General features: G+C 33.3%; 2 protein-coding genes across 7 annotated transcripts; one reads left to right on the top strand and one right to left on the bottom strand.

The window, feature by feature from the left end:
- Window positions 1–6,924: 6,924 nt before the first annotated feature.
- LOC105126918 (uncharacterized) lies at window positions 6,925–23,398 on the top strand. Of its 5 annotated transcripts, XM_011027950.1 has the most exons (12): window positions 14,917–15,270; window positions 16,046–16,089; window positions 16,572–16,683; window positions 16,794–16,905; window positions 18,094–18,292; window positions 18,398–18,479; window positions 18,577–18,774; window positions 20,178–20,505; window positions 20,589–20,868; window positions 21,532–21,693; window positions 22,210–22,671; window positions 22,835–23,398. In XM_011027950.1, exons 1-12 carry the CDS (start codon window positions 15,093–15,095, stop codon window positions 23,165–23,167), a joined length of 2,490 nt encoding a protein of 829 aa, XP_011026252.1. In that variant the 5' UTR covers window positions 14,917–15,092; the 3' UTR covers window positions 23,168–23,398. The 5 variants fall into 5 exon arrangements, with proteins under 5 accessions (XP_011026254.1, XP_011026252.1, XP_011026250.1 ...); XM_011027948.1 differs by having other exon boundaries at window positions 18,094–18,479; XM_011027949.1 differs by having other exon boundaries at window positions 18,094–18,473.
- LOC105126919 (two-pore potassium channel 3-like) lies at window positions 7,761–9,645 on the bottom strand. 2 transcript variants are annotated; one of them, XM_011027954.1, is made up of 3 exons: window positions 8,546–9,645; window positions 7,967–8,113; window positions 7,761–7,906 (listed from the first exon to the last, which is right to left on the bottom strand). In XM_011027954.1, the coding sequence occupies exons 1-2, from the start codon at window positions 9,559–9,561 to the stop codon at window positions 7,969–7,971; spliced, it is 1,161 nt and encodes a 386-aa protein (XP_011026256.1). In that variant the 5' UTR covers window positions 9,562–9,645; the 3' UTR covers window positions 7,761–7,906; window positions 7,967–7,968. The 2 variants fall into 2 exon arrangements, with proteins under 2 accessions (XP_011026256.1, XP_011026255.1); XM_011027953.1 differs by having other exon boundaries at window positions 7,761–7,903; window positions 7,964–8,113.
- Window positions 23,399–23,614: the final 216 nt, after the last annotated feature.

A 23,614-nucleotide genomic window follows, 5' to 3' on the forward strand; every position in this document is an offset into this window, starting at 1 on the left:
TTTTAAGATTTTAATTAAATTTTTTTAATATATAAGTTGGATAAATATATATGAATTGGATGTCTGATTCACACAAAAAAACATAATTTATGAACTTATTTTATCTATCTATCTATATATATATATAGATAAATTGGATGTTCAATTCATATAAAAAATATAATTTATGAACTTATTATGTCCAATTCATACAAAAAACATAATTTATAAACTTATTTCATCTATATATATATAAATTGGATGTCCGATTTATACAAAAAAACATAATTTAACGTTCATAAATTATGTTTTTTTGTATAAATCGGACATCCAATCCATACAACTAATTCCACTAGTCTATCAAAAGAGTTAAATTATTGACAAAGAGGCTATTGCCTCTTCCAGCAATAATATTGAATAATATTAAATTTTATAAATATTATATTTATATAATGTTATTAAATAATATTAAATACTAGTTTTTGAAGTAAAATATAAATTTTTAAAAATATTTTATAATATAAATAATTATAATTATTACATTGCTCATATGAATAGTATAATATGAAATTCACCTGAAACTATTCATATGAATACTCTAGATGAATTTAATTCATCTGGGCACTATAAACTTTTTGAAGTGAAAAGTGTCCAGATGAATTATTCAGGTTGGCAATGTGAAAAGCAACTTTCAACTACTTTTTAGAAACTGAAGTTTCAACAACAAAATACGTGGGTTTCACATAAAAAAAACAGTTGTATTTAAATATAGTTAAATATAATATTTATATAATAAATTTTAAAAATAAAAACTACTGCATAAATAAATACTTTTTTAAAAAAAACTAATGGTTGAAACCCTTATTATTTATATCTTGACCTTAAAAAAAGTCTAAAGGTAAAAATGAAATAAAAATAATTCCTTAACCTTATAAAGGTGTACAATTTAGTACGTCAATTAATATTTTGCTTGCAGAACCGATATTTTTTTAGCAATAAAACCGAGAGTCAGTAGGGATATTAAGCCAGGGTGGGCTTTACCGATGATTTCTACTCACAATATTTCAGCCGTTTGTTTCATTTTCCTTGGTCAAGATTGAACTAAATTAGCTATTATCTAGACCCAAGTAATGATGGAAGCAAGATTTTGCCGTCTGAATATTGCTCTGGCATTTACTACCAGAGTCCCTCGTGAGACCTTATGCATATAATTTATTTGATTAAGTGCACAAAGTCTCAACAAATGCTACAAAAGTCTTGTGTAGCTGGGTCACATATAGCTTAAATCACAATCAATAATCAACGGGCTCTGTTGACTAGACAACCACAAAGGGAGCACCATGCCATCTCCACTAGATAATTAATTCTCGACCGAATGATACCGCAAAGGAGACCGAGATGGATACAATTTCATCTAGTGGCTCGGGAACCAATCTCACAATGATCAGAAGTTAATATATATATATATAGCCCCTACAGTTTGGTGGAGAAATATATTTTATAGCAATAAGAAAATATTAAATTGTACTGTTATTGATTGTCTGTATTTGTAATATAAAGATTCGTTATTTTTAAAATAAATACATTTCTAGAACTAATAGAAATATATCAAGAGTCTTGGATAAGAAAACAAAGAACTCTTTAAAGAACCTTTTTAATTCCATGTAAAAGAGAGAAAATGAAAGAGAAAACAGAGAGAAAAGTTTCCAAACAATCAAATGACTTGTATTTATAGTGTTGAGTGACCGATACCGCCATTTATCTAGAAAGTGCAATTAATTTCTCAAGAGCAATATGACTTTTGCAAAAAAAATAAAATCCAATTAAGGCTTCAATTGCATATTATAAACAAGCGGTTCAAAACTCAAATTAATGTTTGTTTGAGATTATTTTTATAAAACTTGCGCTTAACATTTGAACCTGATTTTTTAAACAACAAGTTCACGTTTCAACCAAATATTAAAATCAAAATTCAAAAATATTTTTTTGAACTTTCATTACATATATCTTGATTATTAGACTTTTAAAGTTATTTTCCCTTTTAATCTCATACTCTTTTAATAATACAATCTAAGAATTCAAATTTTCTTATACTTTGAATTCATCACAGTTTAGTCATTAATTATGTTGAAAACCCCCTCTTTTTTTTTTTAATAACCGGTCACAGTAATCAAATGAAACACAGATCATGATTGATGATGATACGTGTAAACACTTGTATATAGTAAGTTTTTAAAATGTATTGTTCAACTAGATTTACATAAAGAATTTTGTGTTTTTAAAAGATTCAACTAAAGAAAATAGATTTTTTTTTGCTATATAAACTATTAATACTCTTGTTTTCTAGCTAAGGTGGGATAATAGCATCATAATAGCCCCTAGACGTGGGGTTTAAGTAGCTGCACATGATTGTTGTTTTCATAAACAGTACCAACAATGATATATATTCAGGTATGTACATGTTAAGTCTCTTAAGAGTTATCGCTCCACTAGAACCATATAAAAAGTTTTATTTAAAAAAAAAATGTTTTAGAAAAGGAAAGTTTTTTATACTATATAAATAACTAAAACTGTCGTATCCAATTCGATATATGATAGGGTATCATCACTTGTCCTTCCATTAAATAAACTCACGAGCTTGTTAAGCAAAGAACGACTTGAATGGCTAAGCATGGCGGCAAGCCTGAAGTTATATACCGTCAGGGATATTAGCCTATATAAGATTGAAGATGCTGCCAAGATAACAAATAATTGTGCAATTGTGCTTTTAAAAGTCAGACAATTGACTTTTGTTACTGTACTTAATTTCTATGTATCTACCCAATATATATTCCTGTTACTTTATGAAAAAAATACACGTTCGGGTTTTAAATTTAATAATTCTAGAATCATACTGTCAGATATTTCAATTATATAACGCCAGCCACAAAGGAAATATTCAAACGTAATCAGATTATTTAAAAAATATCGGTGCTGTCTAGGACTTGAATTGTTCTTGACTATGTAGCTCCCAACCACTGAAGTGTTTAGACCATGAGTGAATCCATTCCAACCGAAGTCACTTGTCTTAGATTGATCTCGATTAATTAAGATTAAACACACATAATCCTACTCCACCAAGGAATTAAGATACTATTCTTTGGAGAGGGGATGAAATTGACAAGATCATGACCTTCGTCTATATATATATATATATATATATGTATGTAGACTGACTGGTTCAAGCGTTTTTATGCTCGGACTCTAGCATCACAAAGGTCAAAATTCCACTCAAGAGCGTTGCTTTAGCAGTTTCAAAAGGGTAGTTGTTCGGCTCCACCACATCACATTATTAAACCAGTTGAATATATATATATACCTCTTGCAATGAAGTGGGGGATAGGAGATTGACTAGGTTATTGTAAGCTGTCTTCTAGATTCCAATAATTAACATCAATCCAGTTCTGTTTCTCTTTTAGCAAGCCATGCATGTGAGTGAGAATTGGATGCTCAGAACCATTGAAGATGAATTGCTTGTCTGAGAAATAGAATATATTAGAGATTGTTTTTAAAAGTGTTTATTTACTTGAAAATTTATATTTATATTTTTTAAAATTTATTTTAGATATCAACACATTAAAATAATATAAAAACATAAAAAATAATTAATTTAAAATTAAGAAAAAATAAAAATTGTAAAAACCCTACAATATAAAACAGTGACTAAAGCAATACCACTTTGCTAGAACCTACCTTTTTTAAAAATAAAACAAGAGTAGATTGATATTAATAGAGGAAAAGACATAAAGACAAAAATCAACAGCTGGGAAAAGACAGCCAGGCATCACAAAAGCAAAATATTTAATTTCAATTAATTATTTTTGTCTGAGCTCTGAGCCTTAATTTCATTAGCTCAACCATCACTGTTTAATAATCTTTTACTTGGTAAAACAAGTCAATTTCCGTGCAAATTTAAAGTAGAAATTCCTATAGCCCTGCATATTTGAACACCAATTGAGATTAAGTTAGTTTATATATATGTGTGTGTGTTTTATAGTCAAGACTATGTACCATGCATAAGCAATAGTAATAGTTTTGTTTTTATGCTGATATTTTTAATATAAGAAAATATATAATAATCTAATTTATATTCGAAGGTATTATGTGAATACATGATATTATAACATAAATGAATAATATTATGGACTTTGATATTTATTTCATCTACTTATATAAGCTACAAATTTTATGAGAATTTTAATTCTCAAAATTACAAGTTGCAAAGAAGCATCTCTCTCTCCTTGATCACTTGTGACCCGACCTCCCCAAATCATTAACTTTCTAATTCTAAATCTCGCACAAATAAGAAAACGTTGCCTTACAATCAGAAATATTTTTTGTTATATAATTACATAATATTTAGCCGGATAAAGATCGATATAAACAAAAAATTTAAGGGTCTGGCATAGTTTAAAACAAATAAAAAATAAATTTTATTTTTCAAAAAAGCATTTTTTAAATATAAAAACCAACCCACTTTTAATTTTTTGGGTTATTAAATTCTGGGTTGACCAACTGTATGAAGGGATTAATTACCAGACAAATTGACCGAGATAAAAACATATCTAAGGTTGAACTAGCAATTTTATTTATTTTTTTATTTTTATGTCGAATCAACTTCTACTTCCTCCATAGATCATAATTCCTAGGAAGTGATTGATTGATGTTTATATACTCAACAACTACAATTTGTATTGGCCACTTGTCAGAAATGTGTTGCTATAGATGTATTGGTGTCGTCTTTTTAAGAAATCAAAAGACGTTTCACTTTATTTCCCTCTCCTCGACATGTCAATTACCATCGTTCTTTCAGACTTTCAGTGGCCCTTAATTTCGTGTCTTAGGCAACGCAAGACTTCCTTGTCTCTCTTTAGCAAATGGCTCGCCGAGTGTAAAATTAGGAGATGGTCAAAATCACGTTTTTTAAGTTCTCAGTGGACGTCGCTGATGAGCAGCTTGCCATGCTTATTTGTATATGCGTGTGTGTGTATTGATATAATTTTAGTTAGTTAAATTCGAGTCATTATATATTTTAAAAAATAAAATATTTTTTCATGTTTTATATATAAAAAAATCCGAGTTTTTTCACTGAAGCAGCCCCGGTTCGAAGCCCGGGTTGATGGATTAGGGGTCCAACTACGGAGAGGGCTGGTTTCCGAACTAGTTTTCGGAGATTAAATAATGGGCTCTAGAATGAGTCGTCTCGAATGTCATTTCATGTGGACCAACATTTGATGACTTCATTTTACCAAATCCAAGGAGGTAAGAAATCAAGGAAAAAGACTCATATTCGACGGAACCCATATAGGCCCCCTCTATGGTGGAGTGGGGCCACGAACCATGGTCAAGATAAGAACCCACACACTTTTCTTTGTTGATCATGGCAACCTTTTCAGCTTGTTAGCGGCGTTTGATCGGGGAGTCTTTCCTTTTATTTTCAAGACAAAAATCAAATTTACTCTTAAAGTTAAAACTACCGAGGGGAGTATTGATTTTTTACTTCAGCTCTCTTTTTATCATTTTCATCTTTAAATTATTTTGATTTTTTCATTATATTTTGGTTAGATTCATTTAATGAAATCATTAAATTTTATTCAAATCCATGTCGTTTAATTATAAAATATAAATATAAATATGGATAAAAGTCTAAAATTAATCAGGAATTTTTTATTGAAGATTTTTTAAAATTTGAGAATAAAATTGATATCATCAAATATTATCTATAAAATTGGAGCGTGTTTTTTATATTTTTCCTTTATTTATTTAGAATATTTTTTCTTCCTGAAAGCGTAGGTGGCTTTAGCGTGTAAATGAACTTTTTAGTTAATAATTATTGAATATTGCCGACAAACTGGATACCACTTTTATCTTAGGCCCATTTACATGATGTAAAGGCTTCCAGTTCCTTGGAAATATTTCTTTCATAAAGGCCTAAATCCAATGCATTTTAGTATCGAGATTTTTTTTACCAGCCCGTTAGGCTTCAGCAAGCCCCAAATTCAGGCCTAACAATTAATTAAGAGTCTGCCCAAATCAAATTCATCCTTTTCCAATTTTCAAAATAATAATAGCCGTTAAGCTCTTTGAAACTAGCTTAGCTTGTTAGTGATTATGGTTATGGTTACTTTTTAAAATATTTTTTTATTTTTTAAAAAATAATTTTTTATATTAAAATATTAAAGAAAATATTAATTTAAAAAAAATTATTTTAAAATTTTAAAATTGTTTTTAATTTTTTTTATAATGTAAAAAATAAACAGTGTCATAATTGTATGCTTGAACTGAGGAAGGCGGCGCTGTGCTTAGCTTCCAACACAGACCAGTTTGGCACTCAACTATACCAAAGTTAATGATTTATAAATAAAGTTATTGTGCTTTGGAGTGCTTATTGCTTACCGATCTAAGGTAACTAAACGTGGAACTGGAAAGAAGATTTGCACTCAAATGCACTTTCTTTTTCTATAATGACCTTACTCATTTTGCAGCTGTGATGCTGGATGAATAATTTTCTTGTCACCTTCATAGTGCGGTTCATTTTGCGTTCAAATACCGTTTCCCAGAGTCAAATGTGTGTCCCCTCTGTCTGCTACTTCTGTTTGGCTGACCAGCTGAAAATGGCCTCCAGTAGGGTATATTTAGTTCTTGAAAGAAACTATTCCTCGAGTAATTGCCATGGCAGGAGAAAGACCGTTGTCCTTTTATTTTCTTTTTCCGGTGATCTTCTTGTTTTCATCTTCTTTGATTCCATATGAGTCAAAATACACCTGCTAACTATTCCATCTCAAGTTTCTTCTTTTAGCCATTGACTACCAGGTCCAAGCATTTCGTGTTGATCTCAAATTTAAGCAGTATGTTGCTTGGACTTGGTAGTCTAAAAGAAGAAACTTGAGAAGGAGAAGTTAGCACCTCCATTTTGTGTTTTTGACTGTTTTATTAGCATCTTTAATGGTTCTTTTCGAATTACAGGTTCTGGGAAAACTGAAGGCAAATCTGTGAACCAGCTTCCGCATGAAGCTCCCTGGACTCATACAAGGTCATTCATTAATTAAACCTTGGAAGTATGCCACCGTGGATATCCTGAGCGATATTATTGCGACAAAATTGAGGAAATTTGTTGGTGAGATGCTGCTTGGGGATGGTTGCACTTTAATTATTTTATGCCACGAAGTCCACAATCTCAATTTAAATGATTCTAGATGAAACTCAATTAGAAGAAAATTAAAACTTAAAAAAAAAAACACTAGAACATAAACAGAAAAAAAATCTAAAAATCTAAAAAAATTTATTAAAAACTTTTCATTTACCTTTATATTGTGAATTTTAAAATCTAAAATGTTAAATAATTAATAATTGTGTTAATCATAATTATTTTTCATGTTATAACATTTGATTAATCATCATAAAACAATAATTAAATCTAATTATAAAACTATAATTTTTTTAGCTGAAAAAACTATTTAGATTTGCATATGAAAAAAATTGTTAATATTTATGACTTAAACTAAAAATAACAAGTTGAAAGAAATGGTTTTTAATGGAACACAATAAAATTCAAATTTCAAGTATAAAAAATATTTTTTTGTCATTTAAAATATTATTTTACAACAAATTCAAAGTCAGACCTAGGCTGAGTCATTTAAAAAAAATTGAAGTTAAAAAAATTCAAAAAATTTTAAAAACAAATTTGACCACAATGTTAAACAAGACCTTAATATTCCATGTTATATTAAATTTCAGCAAAGTTTTAAGCTAAAAAATGAATGAACCCACTTTTGATTTGAGTTCAAATGTGAACATTAAACGATGTTCTTAAACAAATTTCTCAATAATGATACCATCTGGCTTCTTGTATATTACCTTTCTTCTTGTTTGCACTGGAGAACATCAAGTCCTGCCCATTACCAAGGCAATATCTCGATGGCCTGTTCCAATAGTAAAACATGTACAACCCTAGTCACGTTGCATGAGATCCGCAAGAGTGATTTTGCCACAGCTGGTACTATCTATTGAATCAAATTGGTTGCAGATCTGAAGCATGTCTTTCTCTGCTATCTTCCCCATCTCCTTAAGCTTGTAAATAACAAATTCAGATTTGCTGCAACCATAAAAGAAACCAACAAGGCGTATCAAACACAGACAGTTTGAGCAAATTGCTGTACAGGGTGTTACTATTATTATGCTTGCATTGAAATCTTAAACATGCTACATAATCTGATTTACAAATACGAAATTGCTAGATATAACTTTAAGGACATCCTTTAGAACAATCCTAAGATGTAAGCTGTATTCATGCTTGTTTCTTCCCAGATCAATGTTGCCTGGTAGTTGTGCGAAGCTTAGAGAAACCCTGTTTTTATTTCTATCATAACACCGCATTATTGTGCCAAGTTATTGATTGAAATCAAGTTTAGAAATATCAAGTTGGGAGGGAAAAGTAAAAGAATATAGCAGTTAGCGAAGGGTTATTAGGATTTTGATCGACCTAGCCGTAACTAGAATCCTGTTTACAGAAAGTCATGAACATTACCTGATGGATCCATCATTATCAAGGTCTGCAGCTACTAAATCGCCGAGTGTCATCTTTTTGTGAAGAATCCATTTCGCAATCCTGCGATTTCTCTTGTCAATCCTTAGCTCAGTCAGGTATAGAAATGCCCTGGCAACCGCCAATGTGCTTACTAATAGCCAAATAATGGCAAAACATCTTCCAGTTATGGTCGAGAAAGCAAAATCCCCATAGCCTACGGTTGTCACAGAAGTAACAGACAGATAAAAACTATCAACCCAATTCAACTTCTCTAGGTAGTGCGCTGAAATAGTTCCTACCGCAATGCAAACAATGACAACTGCTGAAGCCAAGCCCACTTTCATCCTGATCCTCATTCTACCTTTAGCTTTGTCTATCATATAAGCTTGAACCATAGTGATGGACTTACTCTCATCCACGGTGCTTAACAGAACTGCTTCTTGCCTATCGCAAATGTACGTGACTAATCCATTTAGCAAAATATCGATGAAACCAAAACCAATCAAAATGAAAACACAAGTAAATAACTTGGTAAATATTGTATCTGGAACAATATCACCGTAGCCTATGGTGCAAAGTGTGACCACGGTGAAGTACAAGGCGTCTACAGGCTTGATTGTTTCAGTTCCCTTGAATCTACCACCGACAAGGAATATCAACACAACAACCAATATATATAAGAATACGGCAATAAAAGCCTGCCGAACGATCAAAGGAGTAGATTTTGGGGCTTGTCGGGGGTCAAAAGACTCCTTGGAGTCAGTAAACACAGATGGAGCTGAATGGGATCGGTGAGCGAGTCTTGTTTTCTCTTTGTTCAAATTGGCTATGAGATTTACAAATGAAGAAGTGTTTGGTGTAGTGATAATGGGGATAATGATATCATTAGTTACAAGATGTGCAGTCGATTGACGTAGAGGCTGGCCAAGATCAAGGTAGTTAGAGGGATGTTCTCTTCTTGGTGATGGCCTGCTGATCTCTTCTGCTATTGTTTTGGAGAGAAAAGGTTCATCCATGTTAAATCAGCACATGATTTGAGACAGTGGGCATAAATTCTTTGGTTCTCCATGCTAGAGATATTCTTGTTTTCCAAGGTGTTACCGAACACTTCCAGCAAGAAGTCAATACACTTAGGGTAGAGTTCTTGTTTCGATTTTGGTTCATCTAACAGTCAAATATTGTAGCAACTCGCTATTTCGTCACTCACGTGTCTGTTGTTGTTGGGAAAAACTTCCACACATTTGGGTTAGCTACCCCTCTCCATTTAAAGCCGTTAGTCAATGATATAAAACCGATTGCATCAAGCCATTAATTCCATTCTGTTATAAGTTGCTGTCAGCACATTCGCATGCAGCTGCAAAAATCAATGTTTAGTGGCGACTGACTACTAAATCACGACTTGAATGGTTACGACTACACATTCGCTTCAACATTGTGATATCATCTATAGTTTTAATTCTTGCTAACGTCTCACTAAATCTTGAACAAAATAATTATTTGGCAAGGCGACTGAGCTGCCATACGTCGAATACATCTTGCTGCATCATTGTATATAAATCAGAGCTTTCGGTTCTAGACAACAAATTAAAAAAAAGCCTCACTCACTTAATTGGTATTGACAGAAACTCATCTTCGACAATCTCATTAATGGGTTATGAGAGTGCGAAAGGGATGAGAAAGTGAAAATAAAGGGAACGTTGTTTAGTGGCCGAGGCCCAAGGACTCGAGGATAAGCCTTGTGGTTGGAGAATATTCAGATTTAGGTCCCCTACCAAAGAAAAAAGAAAAAAGTTAGCAGCAGGAGCAGTAAGAGAGAAGTATCATAGGCTTTAGCTTGCTACGAATCGTTGTTTAAAGATTTTCACCCACGGGGATCAACTACGTCGTGGTCAGTTTAAACCGCAAAATGGCGAAGCACCCGAAGGTAATGAGTTCGTCGAAATTTGTTTTCATGTGAAATTGGTGGATACGAGTACGGAAAACATGTTCGCACGTCTTATACTTAATTCTGTGGATGTGTTGGCCATCTATAGTCGACAAATACTGGCAAAATGTGGCACATAAATACAAGTGATATACACTATTTAGAACCAACTGCACTTTCTGCCTTGACATTCATTAGCTTTCTCGCATGTAATTTCTTTAACTGACGAGAACATAAGCACACCAGAGGCACTAACAGGGAATGTACCTGCAACAGTTGGGAGCTTGGTAATTGGACAGCTTAATTTTTTCTGACCTGTGTTCGTGCTCAAACATCGTAACCAGTTGATAGAGCTCTAATTTTCAAACTGCAACATGCTCTTCAGGAATAGGTTTTTTCGATCCAAGGCATAGCGACCCAGTTGCAATTAGTATGACTACGTGAGAGAAAAGGACGCCAGAAAACAGGTGGATGCGTAAGGTAGCCCTACAGCTTCCAGCATTCCACCCATATTGATCCCAAAACATTCCAGTGATGATGGAAAAAACAAGGCCACCACCTCCAATACCTGCTAAATGATGTCACTGAAAGGCTGTCTCCCTACAGAAAGAAGCATAAACATAATGAGGAACATCATAACAGAAACCACATACAGCGAGCCTTGACGCTCAATAACCCTGGAAAGGCTATCCTTTTTGTACACCTTGGTATGGATCGGCAGAACATTGGAACTCCATGAACAGAGATCGAAATAAGATCTGCCATGTTGCCTTAATTTGACTTGTCAGCAAGCAGGACAAAGTTATTATATGCATAAATAATCAAATATAATCTCTACCATTGACGATGTTTATCTATGTTCCAAGAGATCAACTTTAGAAGAAAGTTTTTTTTTTTTATTTATGTGGGGTGTCTGGGATAGTTTGCGCGCACCATGACTAATTTTCATGATTCACTGAATATCTTACAAACCCAATAAATAGATAAAATATTATAAACCTAATAAATAAATAAAATATCGCAGAAATAACAGATATGCATGCGAGTACTCAAATCCATAATAGAAAGTTTTTGTCAAATACAATAATGGACAATTCATATTTATGAAACAAAACTATTTTTAATCATCGTTTAATCATCTTGACTAAAAATATTTTTGTACAATTATCAACTCTCAATCTTCGATGATGCCATCATCTAATCATTTTAACTACTACTTGCCAAATCATGTCGCCGTTGTTATTGTCATTGCTGATAACATCCTTTTCATCGTATCCATCCATTAATTAATTAGACCTCATCATGATCAAGCTCGTTTTCACTGTTACTCTCTTGTTTCGGAACGACTATATTGCCTTCACAATAATCACAACATCACCATCGATCTCCAATGAATTCCGATGTACAACTTAATATTTCACATGTCATAACTCCTCAAATAAATTCAAGTATTTTCGCTTTATAGTTTGGTTGAGCTTATAATGCGCTGTATTGAAACTGCCTCCCTGCGAGTCCTTTGGAATGGAAGTCCAACTGAAAGTTTCCCTCCCATGGGGATCCTCTCTCCCTGCATATTTTCGTGCTGTGTTTGACAAGGTTCGTGAAATTAGGGTGTGCTGCGGGGAAAGTTCCTAAAGACAAATGGTAGTCTACCCTTTCCACAAGCTAGAGGAAGAGACTCTCCGCTGTGGAAAGCCTTATGCAAAACTTGGCCCAAGACGATGGACGCAGTCGAATCAAGAGTTGAGATGAGAGTCATTCGCTCATTTACTTCCTATGCAGGTAATAATGGCAGTAATCAAGTACTTTTATAGTCATTATCAAGGTTAAGGTTAAGCTGATCGAATATTTATATTAATTAAAAAATAATAATAATAACTCTGAAAATTTTACTTTATCTAATTATTAATTTTAAAATTTCAAGAAACTAGTCACTGTGGCTTTGACGTTGCGCACTCAAACATTGATAGTTAAAAAATAATAATAATAATAATGGTGATGGCAAGCCACCCCCACCAGCTGCGAATTTGGGTGGAGATTCGATTTGTTGGAGACAGTATAATAGTGGTACTTTCTCATTAATTCAGTCGGCTGGCAAAGCCTAGATGGGTGAACATAGTTCGAAGACATTATGCTACGGATCCTCGTTGTGGCCACTGTCCTCGACTGACAGAATCTGTGGTACAGGTGTTGAAGAGATTGTCCTTTACCGGGGAATGTCTGGAATGCCCTTGTCAAGCCTGGGGAGTAAGATTATTTCTTTGCTGGCCAGCTCATACCATGGTTTTATTGAAATGATATAGTTTTATTGGTCACTATTAGAAAACATTACATATAAAATTATCATAATGGTAAAATTGACAAATAAGCTTACATAAATTCTTGGTAAAACATGATATTTTAAAAAAATTGACAAATAAGCTTACATAAATTCTAATGAGAATAAATTCTAATGAGATTAAAGGAGAGAGGGGAAAAAATATACACTTTAAAGATATTTCAAAGATTCATTACTAAATATTAGCATCATCAATCCAATAAAACAAATCCAACAATATAAAAAATAATTATTAATAAAAATCTAAACAATTTATATATTTCACCAAAAAACAAGTCGGTAGTTATAACGAGGATAGATGAGATAAAAAAAAAAGACATTCTAGAAACACACTAAAACATTAATAACAATATTATCAAAAAAAATTAACAAGATAAATTTAAAAATACAAAAAAAGGTTATAAATGAGGACTAAAGTTGACTATTTGCGCTTCTCAAAGATAAATGAGCAATTACAATCAAAGAAAAAAAAAAGATTTTAGAAACACATTGAATCTTCAATTATACCACCATTAGCATTATAAAAAATTTATTAGCGAACCAAATCCAATGAAACCATAAAATACATGTCACACTAATCACTCGAAGACAAGCAAACCACCTGTTGTCTTTGGGCATCATGTGTAGCTTTTTTCAATCATTATTAGTGATTTTTTTTTATGCTGCTGGATTTGTTTTATTAAAATCTTTTAATGATAATGATAATGTTGTAATTGGAGTTTTAATGTGTTTTCAATATTTTTTTTATTTCTCTCTTCTCTTTTATCATTGTAATTTATACCAACTTATTTAATAATTTATTTGAAAATATCACGTGTTTCACTAATGACATTTAAAAATATTATTTTTTTTTAATTTGCGAGGTATTGCTATTTTTATCATAAAAAATCAATATCTTCTTGAATTTTTATTTTGAAGATATTGTTGAATTTTTACTTTGAGGATATTGTAACATAAAATGAAGGGTTCTTGATTGCATTTTATTTGAAAAGGTATATAAGAGTGGGTTAATGATTGATTTTTAAAGTGTTTTTTATTTGAAAAATATATTAAAATACTATATTTTATATTTCCTTAAGTTATTTTTTATATTAGTATATTAAAAAGATCTAAAATAAATAAAAAATTTAAATTTTACTCGGCCCCTGTTTAAAACATAATACCAAAAAGGAGCTAAAATTTCTTCGGTTGGGTTCGAAGGAAATTTGCCCTACCGAGAATCGGTGAAGGCAATTTAATGTACAGTACGACCGGAATGGTAATTTCACGATGAGCCTGCGATCTGAATAAAAAAAGAAATAGAAAATCAAAAGAAAAATAGTAAAAATTGAATGTCATTGGGAAAGCTCAAACATATAATTTACATCAAAAGAGATGATTTTCCTTTTCCAGTAAAGGGAAACGTGGAACCGAAACTGAAGCAAAGTCGACTTTTGCTTGTTCTTGTTCTTCTTTTTCTTTTTCTTTTTTTCTTTTTTAACTATTTCACTTAAAGCAGTGTTATTAATTTTTTTTAGACGAGTCTATTCAAAGATTCAGTGTTTAGTTTAAGTTAAATAAAAAAAATAAACATTGACAGATCAAATTTGGATAATAATTCAATTTGATTTGAGTTTTTTTAACTCTTTTTAAATAACATTGTTTTAATGATTTTAAATCCACTAATTCAATCCATAACATTAACTATAAATTAGTAAAGTGAAATAAATATTATTTTTAAAAATATTTTTTGAAATTAATATATTTTTAATTATTAAAATATATTTTTAATATTAACATATTCTAATCATCTAAAAATATATAAAAAATTATTCCAAAACTAAAAAATATAGTTAAATCAGAGTGTAAAACACAATCTAAATTACAAAAAAAAATAAATTAAAAAACCTCATAGAAAACCAAACCCGGTACGCCAAGACAAATCAACACAAAATCCCCCCATCATATCCGTTACAACAGTCACACCGTTAATTAAATATCGCAAAAAAATCTCTTTTGCGGGACCCACTAGATGCTCAAACGCATGCAAATCGAACGGCTGATAATGAACCGTAAGAAAATAAAACCAACAAACTTGTTCGATCGAAACACTATAACTTAAAAAAACAAAACAAAAAACTGTTTATACTTCTAAAATAAACTATATAAATAAACCTAAAAGAGAGTGAAAAAACAATAAGAATAGGTTTTTGTTCCGTTTTGTTGGGAATCTGATAATCCAAAAGGAAGAGGCCGCAGACACACAAATAAAAAGAACAGAGAGGCAGATAGAGAGCGAAGAGCAGATGGGGAGTGATAGCAAAAACGAAGGGGTAGTTATGCAGATACCGGGGGCGTCAAAAAAGGTAGTGCAGAATATCAAAGAGATTGTCAACAAGAATTGTACGGACGCAGAGATCTACTCAGTACTTTGCCATTTTAATATGGACGCTGATGCCGCTGTTCAGAACCTCCTTAATCAAGGTTACTTGAATTTTTCTTTCGAGTGTTTTTAGTGCGTGTTTTGTTGATAAAAATAGTGGCATTGAGTGGAATACATGGTTTTGTTTTGTTTTTTTCAAAAACAATTTTTTGGTGTTGTTTAGGGTTTTGATAGTGGTTTTTTTTTTTTAATAAGGAAGATTTTCTTAATTATGTTTTTAGTATTCTCTGTTGAATTCTGTTTGGCTGTCGGGAAAACTGTTTAAAATAACTAGTACCTTTGCATTTTTCCTAAAGGCTTTTTTAATTTAATTTGATTTTCAGTTCTTTATTTTACGATACAAGAAAACGCCGAGCACCCAATGCAGTTGCATCATATTAATTTTTTTTAAAAAAACGGAACTTGATTTTGTTTCTGGTTTTAATTTACATCAATGCATTGATAAATGCTGGTGATTTTGTATTTGATATTGTTTTCTAGAGTATGGATTGATGTTTAACTGTTTTTATTTTAGTGAAACATATACTTTTTTTTGTAATCCTTTTTCTGGTCTAGCGTGATTTTGCTTGCAGAAATAGAATCAAAGAAATTGCAAAGAAAAATTTCTCTTGGTGGGCAATATTGAGCTTTGATATAGATATTTCGGCTTGAGTTACCCTTGGTGCCTTAATAGAGGGTTTATATATAGATCTTGTTATTTGAAAATTCACTTCTTCTATAGTTAGCTGATCTAATTCATTTCTTAAATGTAAAGTTTACCGATTTTGATGTGCTCGGTTAGAAGTCCTTATTAAACTAGTATTTTCAATTGTGTAGATCCTTTTCATCAAGTGAAGAGCAAACGTGAAAGAAGAAAAGAGGTACCTTATGAAAACAAGAGCTCAAGTATTTTTCCTTTTTTGGGGTAGGGAGGGGGAGTGGGTTGTATTCTTTCCATTTCAACGGATTATAAACTTTGGCATGTGAAATGTGTCAAAATAGGAGGTTTTTCTTTGGCTGTTTGGGATGCGTTGATGATTTCCCAAATATTGCTTATGAATTAACTTGTTCAGCATAAGAGATCGGTTTATAGGCTGATTTTTAGTCGTCAGGGATTTCGAAATCAGTGTTTAACAGCTGCTGAATGTTTCTGTTGGCATATATCTGCTGCTTTGTTTTGTAGTTAATTATGGTCTTAAGTATTTTACTGGTTTTATTTATTCTCTGTGCTGCACCAGATCAATCATTTTGCTATATTTGGCTTATTACATCAACAGGCTCGTTTTATTCTCCTTACCATAGACTAGGGTTTTATTCATGCCTTATTATTTTTTTTTATATATCATAGATTGTATTCCTGCAGATGAAGGAAACACAAGAATCAATGGCTCGGGGTAATAACAATGGTTATCATGGAGTTAAAGCTGGTGGTGAATACAAGTTTGGGCTTGTACCATGTCAAATCAGCGATAATGGTGTGTTTATCATACTGAACAATGTTAGACGCTTGTGGTGGATGAATTGGTGATACTGAGTTGGATTTGCTATTGTATATTCTTACTAAGTGAACTTTTCTCCCCTTCAGACCTTGGTAAAGCTGCATATAGGAAAGAGAATGGGTCGGTTGCTCATCCTGGGCCTTCATCAACTTTAATATATCGTGTGAAATTGAAAAATGAGCAGCCTTCATCCAACAAGTTAGTTCTATTACAAATTCAAGTCAATTGATCTCCAGTATACATTGAAGTTTTAAAACAGATTATCAATAACTATACTATAATATACTCATACTTAGTTTTCTTCAATTTTATTTCGTATTATTGATTAGTTTTGGTGGAGTAACTTAAAAATGTTAACTAATTTGTCTAGTGATTAGTCTCTGAATTCGAAAATGATGTCTGCGTGTACCTGTCTGTCTCATGTCAAGTTTCCTCTTGTTTCACCTAGCAAATGTTGTTTACTATGTCCTTTAAAATCTTCTTGCCAGTTTTATACACACATATATGGGTATGTGTAGATGCGTGTATCCATCTCGCAGTTCTATCCATCTGATTTCTACCATGCACAATTCTGCTTTCTCTTTAAATATCTCACAAGTTACCCCTTTCTTGAAATGGTATGAGTTCAGAAGAAACTCATGTTTGTGCTATAAATGTTCTAGGTCTTGCTGTCTTTACTTTTAAGTTTAATTATGAAAATGATATTCTGTATTTGATAGTTACATGCTATATTAACATTTGAAAGCATATGATGCTATCTTTACAAGAAAAATGAGAGGGGAAAGTATTTTAATTCTTCTGAAAAGGCTTGAATTTTTTCCAAATAGATTATGGCATTGCCTATCTCATTTTAGTTATAAATTCTCATATAGATGAGAAGCAGGGGGTTTCTAATTTTTTCCAGGTGGATGCTTTGATTGCGACAGTGCACTTGGTCCTGTGTGATGTTATGCAGTTAGGACTTTTTTGCCATCTTAGTTACTATCAGCATGCTTTACATAATTTGTCTCTTCCGTTGTTTTTAGCCTATTTAGTTTAGGAATTTGCTGCTTGTGCTAAATGGTTGTGCTTTTAATAACTTTATAGAGATATTTTTGAGATGAAATGAACTTTTTACCATGGAATTGACTTGATTGTAGATTATAGATTATAAATTCATGACCCTAGCCCATTCCAAAAATAATATTGCACTGTGAAATCTTTATTCTCGTCCAACTAGTTTCTAAGACTAGGAATTTCTATTATTCTTTACTAGGTTTAACATTTACAGTCTTTGTTTTTATGGGGTTTTTTTCTAGATTTGCAATCTTATTACCTCATTTGAATGTTTTGATGGTATATACATTTCATTATTTCTTTGAATTGATCTTGAAAATTCTGCTGCAGTGATTCTTGCAATCCTGTTGACAGCAGGCAAACTAAAGCTACAGGAACTGGAGATACCATATTGTCATCAGGAACTCAAGCTGCTTGGTCAGGAGGTACTACAGGACATATTTCAATGGCTGACATTGTTAGGATGGGTAGGCCGCGCAGCAAAGGTTCCCAAAATATGATGGACACTTCTTGCACACCTCAAGATGTAGTAGGTTCAGTAAACTCATCCCAGTACTGTCATAAATCTTCATGTGATTCTTCTCCATCTCCACCAGAAATGCACAAATATCTGCAATGCCCACATCCTTCTCAGATGCCCGAGACAATTCATGAGTCTGGTGTTGCTGCAAGCTCTCATGATGAATGGCCAGTGTTTGAGCAGCAAACAGGTGCTGGTGGGTTATATAATTTTAATGTGTCTAATTCCTCCAGCACTGATATCTTTTCTAATCAATCTTACTTTTTCTGGTGATGGAACTAATTCGAATGAAGACCACCAATTAGAGGAGGTACAAGCATCAGATAGGGATGCTGCTAACAAGAATCCAGGTTCTTATTGTGCTGAATCTGCCTTCTCATGTAGAGGACAGGAAAATGTGAATACTGTTGTAGGTGGTTCTCATAGGGGTGATTGTTTACTGAAGGACAAAACTGACGATTCTCGGAGCTGCACGGATGATCATTGTGAAGGTAATTCACATGGTTTTAGGTTGATGCTAATATTTGTTTCTCCTTTCCCAATAAATGTGAGTGATCCCTTGCCAAACAGTTATCATGCGCTCTGTGAATGCCAACATTGCCTTTGTCAAAAAGCATACGGTGCTATGATTTACACGTTCTCACATATCCAATATGTACCAGGAGTGTTTAAAGAATCGAAAAATCTGCTATATTAGTTTTATCTAACCTGCCCCAATTCAATTTAGTAAAGCCTTTGTAATATAGCATGTAAAATTTGAAATGTCTTGTAACAGATATGATGGGCTGGGTTGCAGGTCTTGAACTTGACATGCCCGTATCATTGCATGTGCATGTGCATGTATCCCTATTAAAAATAGCCTATCTCATGTGACAGCATTATTTCTTCAGTTCACCCCACTTCTTTCCCGCCACTCACAACCCAAAAAGTTCAAAGAACCTTCTCAATCCCTTCATCACTTCTCCCTTGTAGAACCCAAAAGGCCCTAAGTTGAACCCCGGATCTTCAAGAAACCAAAAAATTCTGAAACCACCAAAAGTTATTCTTTAAGAATCTCATTTTTCCTACCACTCTTTCACATTTCTTTCTGTTTCCCTCTCCTCTGGGTTTGGGGTTGACTTCTTTGTTGTGAGCTTTTAATTGGTGTGATGTAATGGAGCCTTTTTTTTATTTGGTTATGAAGGCGCATTTGATCAAGAGCAACAGGGAAGTGAAATTGTTTCAAGTCTGCTTATTCGAGGTTTTTTGTTTTAACAATAATGAAGCAAACAGATTCATCTTTCTTTTAAATCAAGAATAAGAATGAAGATAGCTTTTTTAATTTTATTCTTAATTTTTAGCTCAATGTTTAAGACAATTGTTTCTAGGCAAGCCTGGTTTTTTTTTTTTTTTTCTTCTATTCTACAGAAATTATGTTGGCTCTTAGTAATGGATACTGTTTTTCCTGCTGAGAATGGCCTGAAAAGAAGTTGCTATGTTGAGGTTAGTGGACACTTATGAAAGCTTAAACCTAGTTTGGAAGATGACAAGAATTGAAGAGTCCCTGGTTTTTAAAGCATTGATTTATTAGAGTTCTGTTTATAACTCCCTACTAATTCACTTTAGGATGATTATCCTTGAGTGTCTGATTGAATTGAACCATTTCACATTGTTCCATCATTTTGTCGGCTCAAAAGAGATCAAGTGATGATACTGCATGATTATCTTAACTCAGCTTCCAGTGGCACATCGTTTTTTTCAAAATATTTTATGTGATAGGTCAGATGAAAATACTGCTTAGGTAATGGCCTATTATTAAATGAGAATGTTCTCTTTTCTGTTCTTTAATACTCCAAATATATTTTACAAGCCTTACTTTTTTCTGCTTTCCTTGTCCCATCACTGTGAATTTTAGGAACTGGAAGTGGCTTCCATTTACGTTTTCCAAATTGTGCTGCACCTTTGAATGATGAAGTATCATCAGCTGCTGTGAACTTGCAGCAGCTAAGTTTGGGGAAGGAGGAGCCTGCATTGCCTTCATCTGAGGATAATCATGCGGTGGTGTTTCCTGATTATATGCAAGCCTTTGCAGCTGACTGGTCACATTTGAGTTTCGGTACATACAAATCTGGGGCTTCCAATGCAGTTTCTGGGGGCTTAACAGCTTCAACTCCTGTAAAGACCAACTTCGAGGAGACTTCTGCAGTAGCAAATAGTTCATCTGCTCTGTGCAAGGAGATTAGGTACTGGTCTTTTAGCTTAATTCGAGTAGTAGTACTTGTGTGCTTTAATGGCTCATTTTATCACATGCTTTCCTTCTGTGCAGAAATCCAGAGCACCTTGACGAGTACCTTCAAGATGAGCAACTCAGATCCATATCCAATACACATCGATTTACTGCAGGTGTTGGGATTAATAACATGCATGTATATTCACAGCAAGAGCTAATGAGACAAAACATTCATGAAGTATCCCATAGGCACAAATACACCCATCCATCATCTGTACCTGATTCTAATTTTAAGAAAACCCAAGAACGGGATTGTCCCTTGAGTGTTAGGATACATCCACAAGCTAGAAACCTTTCTTCTCTTCATATGGAACTGGTAATAATACTTCCAATATTTTGTTGTTTTTCTTCGTTTACCATTATAGTAACTTTTGACGATAAATGCTATCTAGACTTGTCTTCATTATTTAAACATGAATTTATTGGAGAAGCTCTCATTGTTTACTGAATTACTTGCTAAGCTGCCAAAAAGAAAAGATTGGGTGGTTGTCATTTCTTTTCTTATAAATCCCATCTCTTCTGTGTTTTGGGATTGGTACTAAACTAAATTTGTTCATAGCCCCCTTTGTTTTGGTTTGGACTTCTCCTTTTCTATTCTCAGTTTCATCGCTTGCATGACATGCGAACAGTTAAGATGAAATTATGATGCTGTTGTATTATGTGTGGAGATTTATATTTTTTGTGCACACGCGATCTTTTCCTGCATTTCTTTATTGGTTTACTTCTGTTTCATAGTAGTTCTCTTTGATCTCAAATGGTTAAAAAATAGCAATGCCCCTGTGGTTGTAATTTTTTTTCTTGCAAGTCTAATTTTCCCATCATCAGCTGTTGGACAATATGGTCTATGGGGATAATATTGTCTGCCTTCATCTTTTTCTATTCAAGCTGCTGGTATATAATTTACTTTTTCTGGACTTTGAATTGCTGTATTTTAGTAAACATGGACTGTTAGATCCTAATCTCAGACATTCTGTTGCAGCAAGCTAGTGCAACAACTACACCTATGGATATTTTTGCATCAAGTATTCAATCTTCAAGAGATTCTGATTATGCTTCATCTTTCCTTGGAACCCAATCAATGCCCTCAAGATTTGATAGTACTGTATCATCCACTGGCAATCCAACCATCTCCCAGTCAGAGGTGTGTAAGGAATATCTGCTGAATTTTGAATTAGGTGACTTCATGTATTTGTGCCTGCATATTTTATGAGCATTTTAATTTGTTACTCTCTTAAAGAAAAAGATTAAGATAAGGGACACAGAATTTCTCTGATGAATCTCTGAATAGATTTATGGAGAATCATGGACCTCTGAATTCCAGGCTTCTATAACTACATCAACTTTGTATGCTTGATTTGCAAGATTAGATTAGACTGCATACATGGGATTAAATTGCAATTTTAAGTACAATTATGTTAATTGATTTTGATATAACTATAATATGTCAATGTGATGTAAATTGGTTTTGATAACTATAATTCATAAAAACTTTGCTTTATGGTGTTCATATGATCAATTGGTCCTGTATTGGCTGTTTGGCATCTAGCGTATTATTGTTACATGCCACCTATATACATGTCACATTGCAGTGCTAAGAACATCATAGGTGAAATTCAACAAAGCTAATTTTTCTTCATTTGTACTCGCGAATGCTCAGATTCCGAGCTGGGTTGCTTTTTCTCTACCTATGTCATATTCACCGACACTGCCTGGTGCTAATATTGTCCCACAAACCACACTTCCCCAGCATCTGTCAACTAATTTGCACAATCAGTCTATTGTTTCATTGGAAGAGCTGGCCAATTTGACTGGCTATCCTGCTATGCCTCGGAACTATGCTCGTAATCCATCTGCTTTTCAGCAAACTCATCAAGATAGCACTGTGTTCCATGATTCCCTGTCAAACATGGGCTACAGCCACGCACAATACAAAACAGGTCTTTCCAGGAGCAATTTGCCCTTGTCTGATGTGAACATTTCTGGTTATGGAGGTTTTGGGATCCCTGCCAACTTTCCTGGAGCCGTTTTGCAAGCTGCTGCCCCTACTGGTTCTGCAGGTGGCTATGATATTTTCCGTTCTCAGTATCAAGAGAGAAATAATTTCACCACACGGCAACAGGTAATGGTAATAGGGTTCCCTCTGTTTTTGTATGAACATTCATTTTGCTTTGTCATGTGACTTGTGGAAGCTCTTTGTACTATTTTCAGTACTTCAAAGAGATTTCTTTAATTTATTGTCCTTCGCTTTTGCAATTCTTTTTATTAAAAAAAAAAAAAAACAGAATGATGGCTCTTCAAGAACGATGGCAGCCCTCCTAGACAACGGATATTTGAGTTTGACTGGACAGAGTCAACCGCTTTCTGAATATCCACAAGGTCAGCAGCAGCGCTCACATGATCATAGGTCCCTATTACCCACACATAAGTATCAACAAGGTCAGCAGCTCTCACATGATTACGGTGCTCCATTTCATCATGCAAGTGCTTATCATTCTCAAGCCGGAATTCGACCAGAACAACCACGCCAAGGCCTTAGTGACCTCAGTAGTTCTCAAGGGCCAGCACCCGAGCAATTACAACATCTCTGGCAGCAGAGCTACTTATCATCTAATTGATCACACCACTTTGAATGAAAAGCTGCTGATAGTTTCTGTAGCTCCTTTTGTGGCGAGTTAAAAAGCGGCAAATTAGGTTGTTTTTTGCAGTTAAAAGTTAATCGACGGTTTGGCTCTGTCCAATTTGTAAATACTTTAAACAGGTTTCTCGAATGCCTCAGTTTTGAGATGCAGCACCGCACCCAAGTATTTTACCAAATTGATTGTGGCATTATGTCTTCAGTTTTCAGATGTGGCTTTGCTAATGTGCATCTCCTCAATGCGAAAGTACCACACGTCTGCTTCGTGCTGTTAGTTAGAAAAATGATTCAATGGTGTTATGCTTTACAAGCATAATTCACCTCACCTTTCCATGCTGTTAAAAATAGAGGGGGGAAAAGGAGATTTCCATCTGATAGTTTCCTCGAAATTGAGAGCAAGTTATCATGGTGGTAGTCTTCGTGTGGG

The sequence above is a fragment of the Populus euphratica genome, unplaced genomic scaffold (assembly GCF_000495115.2).
Source record: "Populus euphratica unplaced genomic scaffold, PopEup_1.0 scaffold30.1, whole genome shotgun sequence".
In the NCBI taxonomy this organism is placed as follows: Eukaryota; Viridiplantae; Streptophyta; class Magnoliopsida; order Malpighiales; family Salicaceae; genus Populus; species Populus euphratica.

Coding starts and splice junctions, on each gene's coding strand:
- LOC105126919 (XM_011027954.1), bottom strand. CDS start 9,561: ATGGATGAACCTTTTCTCTCCAAAACAATAGCAGAAGAGATCAGCAGG. Junction 8,114..8,545: donor GATAATGATGGATCCATCAG/GTAATGTTCATG, acceptor TTATGGTTGCAG/CAAATCTGAATTTGTTATTT.
- LOC105126918 (XM_011027948.1), top strand. CDS start 15,093: ATGGGGAGTGATAGCAAAAACGAAGGGGTAGTTATGCAGATACCGGGG. Junction 18,480..18,576: donor TGAGCAGCAAACAGGTGCTG/GTGGGTTATATA, acceptor ATTCGAATGAAG/ACCACCAATTAGAGGAGGTA. Junction 20,869..21,531: donor CTTCTCTTCATATGGAACTG/GTAATAATACTT, acceptor ATTCTGTTGCAG/CAAGCTAGTGCAACAACTAC.